This window comes from Sinocyclocheilus grahami, unplaced genomic scaffold (genome assembly GCF_001515645.1).
Source record: "Sinocyclocheilus grahami isolate Dianchi unplaced genomic scaffold, SAMN03320097.WGS_v1.1 scaffold231.1, whole genome shotgun sequence".
NCBI classification, from domain to species: domain Eukaryota; kingdom Metazoa; phylum Chordata; class Actinopteri; order Cypriniformes; family Cyprinidae; genus Sinocyclocheilus; species Sinocyclocheilus grahami.
The window spans coordinates 1,167,895-1,172,629 of NW_015505410.1; the positions used below are offsets into that span (position 1 = coordinate 1,167,895).

The 4,735-nt window shown below is 39.1% G+C and overlaps 1 protein-coding gene across 1 annotated transcript in view; it reads right to left on the reverse strand.

The window, feature by feature from the left end:
• Positions 1–1,262: 1,262 nt before the first annotated feature.
• LOC107597404 (gamma-crystallin M2-like) overlaps positions 1,263–4,735 on the reverse strand; it is a 5,173-nt gene continuing 1,700 nt past the window's right edge. The window contains exons 4-5 of the mRNA XM_016288456.1: positions 2,570–2,573; positions 1,263–1,274 (exon numbers count right to left, since the gene is read on the reverse strand). Coding sequence (XP_016143942.1) covers position 2,573 — 1 coding nt within the window. The 3' untranslated portion in view covers positions 1,263–1,274; positions 2,570–2,572. The remainder of the gene's footprint in view (positions 1,275–2,569; positions 2,574–4,735) is intronic.

Genomic DNA, 4,735 nt, shown 5'->3' on the forward strand with positions numbered 1-4,735 from the left:
AAAATGCCGTTTTTGGACAGGATGACAGTACATACGAAGCCACGAAGCATGTCTATAACTACAAAATCGTGTGTATGTATGTATGTATGTATATATATATATATATATATATATATATATATATATATATAAATGCTCCTGATATCAACATGCTCACAGATGTTTTTTTTTGTGACCAGATACCGACAACCACAGATGAGTCATGCTGACTTTCACATGAGTTTCTTCGAACCGTTTCTCTCTGAGAGCGCTGTACCAACATCAGATGTTCAGCTACTGTACTGATATTGGGCTGATATTCTACATCAGGGATGGGCAACTTCGGTCCTGGAGGGCCACTGTCCTGCAGAGTTTAGCTCCAATCCTAATCAAACACACCTGAACAAGCTAATCAAGGTCATCAAGATCACTAGAAAGCTGCAGGTGAGTTTGATTATGGTTGGAGCTAAACTCTGCAGAACACTGGCCCTCCAGGACCGAAGCTGCCCATCCTAAAATAAGCTCCATGACTACTGATGACGGAGATGTTTTTTTTTCTTGAATGCATAGAAAGAAGCAACAAACACTTTGGAAATACCAGGTATGGTTTACTTGTTTCAACAGTTGAACAAGATGTGTTTCAGGAATGGCACAAAGGTGTGTTACTGTTCAAGTCTCTGTGTTTAGATCAGTGTGCTCCATAATATGTATTTGACCTTCATTATGTATATTTTTATTATAATGTGTTGTAAATAAAATACAAATAATCAAAAACCCCATTATTTTAATCTCCTCACATTCTTTCTTACCTGCCTCACAGTCACACTGATGAGCCATTATGGGAGGCCCTTTGTCTCTTAGGTGTGAATCACTAAATATTAATGGCCATTGTCACTCCTTTGCATACGGCCTTTCTAACGCAAAACATGTCTGACAAAAGTTAAATCAATATATTCACATAATTTGTAGCAAAAACTCTAGTATACCACATCCAGTTCTCAGAAGTCTTGTGAACAAATGTTCTGTATGTGTTTTATGGCCTTATTTTGGTGACAATTTTTTAATAACCAAGCATAAACATTGTTTTCTCAAAAATACAAACTCATACATATTGTACATGCTGCTCACATATTATTGTAACCCAGTTTGTGCTGAATACAGTGTAATCAGACTTTATCCATCAATATGGTAATAAGAAACTGAAAAATGCACAAATGTCAGGGCATGTCATAACTTCTCCAGGGCCCCAAAACACCCTCACACCCCCAGAGGGTTAATTATTCTAAAATAATGAACTATTAGGGTAGGATGTGGTAAGATTTTCCCCCTACTTTAAATTTCCTCCTTACCATAGGTGTCACTACATGTCATCTCAGGACATTTATTGAATTGTTATGCTTTTAACTTTTACTTTTCATCTAAACATCAAGATTTGTGAGATTTATCCCATCATGTAAATTTGTTATATTGAATTAAAGTATTTTTCTTTTTCTGGGGATTTATGGACACTGTTATTCATTTGGATTTGTAGTGTTGTTTGATTGACTGGACAATTTATTATTCTTGCACATGCTAAAGTCATTTCAAAATTTGTTACAATTTAGCAGTAAACTTTATTACAGTAAACTGTACACTTTCCTACTCGGTAGTATTATACAGTATGGAATCTAGGGTTGGCACTGTTAACATGTTATTTCCTCCCTACTCTGTTCACATGGAAGAAGGTTCTTCCAGGTTAAAAATAAGGTTAGTGCATGCACCGGTTAAAAGGTGAGCGCGGAGGAAAAAAAGTGGGCGTTGTTGTTAAGGAACGGTGTTGTTGATGTGAGCGGGATGATGGAAGGAATAAATTGCGTTAACTGAGTAAACGTCGTGTTTATTTAATTTAACATGGTAGCAGAGGATGGTTGAAGGATGGCAGCTAGTTATAAAGTTCCGCCGAAATTTGATGAAACCAGGCCATATGAGTGTTGGAAAAATGAAGTTAATATCTGGACGCGAGTTACCGAACTCGACAAAAAGAAACAAGCCCTCGCTGTTGCCTTGGGGCTTGAGGGGAGAGCCCGTGAAACGGCGATGGAAATACCTGCGGAGGATTTAGACAGTGATAATGGTATGGCAACGCTGATGGCTAAGCTGGACGATGTGTTCTTAAAAGAGGAAAAGGATCGCGCATATGAAGCGTATTCTTATTTTGATGGAATAACGAAGAATAGTTCGGTTTCCATGGCGGACTACATAATTGATTTCGAACAGCGGTACAATCGGATGAAAAAGTATAATATGACGCTTCCTGACGCTGTGCTGGCTTTTAAGCTATTGGACACGGCCTGCCTCGACGAAAAAAACAGACAGCTAGCACTGACGGCCTGCACAGAGTTGACGTTTTCATCCGATACCGACAACCACAGATGAGTCATGCTGACTTTCACATGAGTTTCTTCGAACCGTTTCTCTCTGAGAGCGCTGTACCAACATCAGATGTTCAGCTACTGTACTGATATTGGGCTGATATTCTACATCAGGGATGGGCAACTTCGGTCCTGGAGGGCCACTGTCCTGCAGAGGTTAGCTCCAATCCCAATCAAACACACCTGCACCAGCTAATCAAGGTCTTCTAGAAGCTTCCAACTCTGCTGGATATTGGCCCTCTAGGAGCAGGTGCAGAACACTGGCCCTCCAGGACCGAAGCTGCCCATCCTAAAATAAGCTCCATGACTACTGATGACGGAGATGTTTTTTTTTTCTTGAATGCATAGAAAGAAGCAACAAACACTTTGGAAATACCAGGTATGGTTTACTTGTTTCAACAGTTGAACAAGATGTGTTTCAGGAATGGCACAAAGGTGTGTTACTGTTCAAGTCTCTGTGTTTAGATCAGTGTGCTCCATAATATGTATTTGACCTTCATTATGTATATTTTTATTATAATGTGTTGTAAATAAAATACAAATAATCAAAAACCCCATTATTTTAATCTCCTCACATTCTTTCTTACCTGCCTCACAGTCACACTGATGAGCCATTATGGGAGGCCCTTTGTCTCTTAGGTGTGAATCACTAAATATTAATGGCCATTGTCACTCCTTTGCATACGGCCTTTCTAACGCAAAACATGTCTGACAAAAGTTAAATCAATATATTCACATAATTTGTAGCAAAAACTCTAGTATACCACATCCAGTTCTCAGAAGTCTTGTGAACAAATGTTCTGTATGTGTTTTATGGCCTTATTTTGGTGACAATTTTTTAATAACCAAGCATAAACATTGTTTTCTCAAAAATACAAACTCATACATATTGTACATGCTGCTCACATATTATTGTAACCCAGTTTGTGCTGAATACAGTGTAATCAGACTTTATCCATCAATATGGTAATAAGAAACTGAAAAATGCACAAATGTCAGGGCATGTCATAACTTCTCCAGGGCCCCAAAACACCCTCACACCCCCAGAGGGTTAATTATTCTAAAATAATGAACTATTAGGGTAGGATGTGGTAAGATTTTCCCCCTACTTTAAATTTCCTCCTTACCATAGGTGTCACTACATGTCATCTCAGGACATTTATTGAATTGTTATGCTTTTAACTTTTACTTTTCATCTAAACATCAAGATTTGTGAGATTTATCCCATCATGTAAATTTGTTATATTGAATTAAAGTATTTTTCTTTTTCTGGGGATTTATGGACACTGTTATTCATTTGGATTTGTAGTGTTGTTTGATTGACTGGACAATTTATTATTCTTGCACATGCTAAAGTCATTTCAAAATTTGTTACAATTTAGCAGTAAACTTTATTACAGTAAACTGTACACTTTCCTACTCGGTAGTATTATACAGTATGGAATCTAGGGTTGGCACTGTTAACATGTTATTTCCTCCCTACTCTGTTCACATGGAAGAAGGTTCTTCCAGGTTAAAAATAAGGTTAGTGCATGCACCGGTTAAAAGGTGAGCGCGGAGGAAAAAAAGTGGGCGTTGTTGTTAAGGAACGGTGTTGTTGATGTGAGCGGGATGATGGAAGGAATAAATTGCGTTAACTGAGTAAACGTCGTGTTTATTTAATTTAACATGGTAGCAGAGGATGGTTGAAGGATGGCAGCTAGTTATAAAGTTCCGCCGAAATTTGATGAAACCAGGCCATATGAGTGTTGGAAAAATGAAGTTAATATCTGGACGCGAGTTACCGAACTCGACAAAAAGAAACAAGCCCTCGCTGTTGCCTTGGGGCTTGAGGGGAGAGCCCGTGAAACGGCGATGGAAATACCTGCGGAGGATTTAGACAGTGATAATGGTATGGCAACGCTGATGGCTAAGCTGGACGATGTGTTCTTAAAAGAGGAAAAGGATCGCGCATATGAAGCGTATTCTTATTTTGATGGAATAACGAAGAATAGTTCGGTTTCCATGGCGGACTACATAATTGATTTCGAACAGCGGTACAATCGGATGAAAAAGTATAATATGACGCTTCCTGACGCTGTGCTGGCTTTTAAGCTATTGGACACGGCCTGCCTCGACAAAAAAAACAGACAGCTAGCACTGACGGCCTGCACAGAGTTGACGTTTTCCAAGGATCTGTAGACAATTCCTGGAAGCTGAAAACATCCCAGTTCTTGAATGAACAGCATACTCACCAGACATGTCACCCATTGCTCTGGATCGGTGTATATGACAGCGTGTTCCAGTTCCTGCCAATATCCAGCAACTTCGCACAGCCATTGAAGAGGAGTGGATCAACATTCCAC